Source organism: Helobdella robusta (assembly GCF_000326865.2).
Source record: "Helobdella robusta unplaced genomic scaffold HELROscaffold_3, whole genome shotgun sequence".
Taxonomy (NCBI): Eukaryota; Metazoa; Annelida; class Clitellata; order Rhynchobdellida; family Glossiphoniidae; genus Helobdella; species Helobdella robusta.
The window spans coordinates 6164342-6165418 of record NW_008704501.1 but is presented as its reverse complement, the minus strand read 5'-3'; the positions used below and the strand labels follow the sequence as shown (position 1 = coordinate 6165418).

Sequence of the window (1077 nt, the reverse complement as noted above, 5' to 3'; positions counted from 1 at the left end):
AAGAATTTGTTGAAAAACAAAAATGAAGAAACCATAACATCAATTGACATCATCAAACCAAGCTGCAAAAACATTAAAAACATCAACAACAACATCAACAACAACAATTACATCAACAATTTTAATAAAATTAAACTTGACAAAATAAGAAATATTGCTTACATAAACAAAAATAATATCGACAACTGCAACTACAACTTTAACAAAAATGTCAAGAAAAGCAGTCGTAGCAGCAACTACATCATTGCTAATGGCAGCAATCGCAACGAGATCAACAACAACAACATCAAAGCAGACTCTCATTATGAGGACACTGAAAGTAGAGATAAAACAATTCTGTATAAAACTGTGGCTCTTAAAACCAACAACAACAGAAACAACAACAGCAACATTTATAAAAATAGTTACAAAAAGTATAAAAAGTTCTACAAAATTCATAAAGCCATCAACAAGATCAATAAAAATATCAATATAGATGTCTATAGAAGAAACAACAACAACAGCAGCAGCAACAACAACACCACCACTGACAACAACAACAAAAGCAACAACAATCACAACTTCAACATCAACAACAACGACAAAATATCCAACCCGAAAAATAAAATTATTAATAAAACTGACATAATTAAATTCACCAAAACCGCAACAAAAATGTTGATTGATAGTTATTCGCGGACGCATCACATTTCCAACAAAAATTTCATCAGAAGAAAATTCATCAACCGATCCGAAATCGCTGGGCATATCAAATGTATGGTTTTCTTTTTATCAATATTTTTATTCACTTTTTTTTATAATTAATTAGTTAATTGATTAATTGATTATTAACTATAACTTTAATTAATTTACTGAAGTATTAACCACACACGCACAACGCATTAGTACTATTATTACTATCATTATTATAATAAATATTATAATAAATTCATTTGAAATTTTCCCGCTAGGTTTTTTTAAATATTTTAAACTATCATTAATCAATTTTATTTCGTCTGACCCATTATCATAGAAGTTTAATTAACTCCGTAGTATCGTCATCTTACGCAATTTACTGTGATAGGAACACGATTTGAA

General features: G+C 28.4%; 1 protein-coding gene across 1 annotated transcript in view; it reads left to right on the top strand.

The window, feature by feature from the left end:
* Positions 1-804, top strand: part of HELRODRAFT_161613 (hypothetical protein) — a gene marked incomplete at both ends in the record, with an annotated part of 1601 nt that extends 797 nt beyond the window's left edge. The window contains one exon of the mRNA XM_009021515.1: positions 63-804. Coding sequence (XP_009019763.1) covers positions 63-804 — 742 coding nt within the window. The remainder of the gene's footprint in view (positions 1-62) is intronic.
* Between the last annotated feature and the right edge of the window lie 273 nt (positions 805-1077).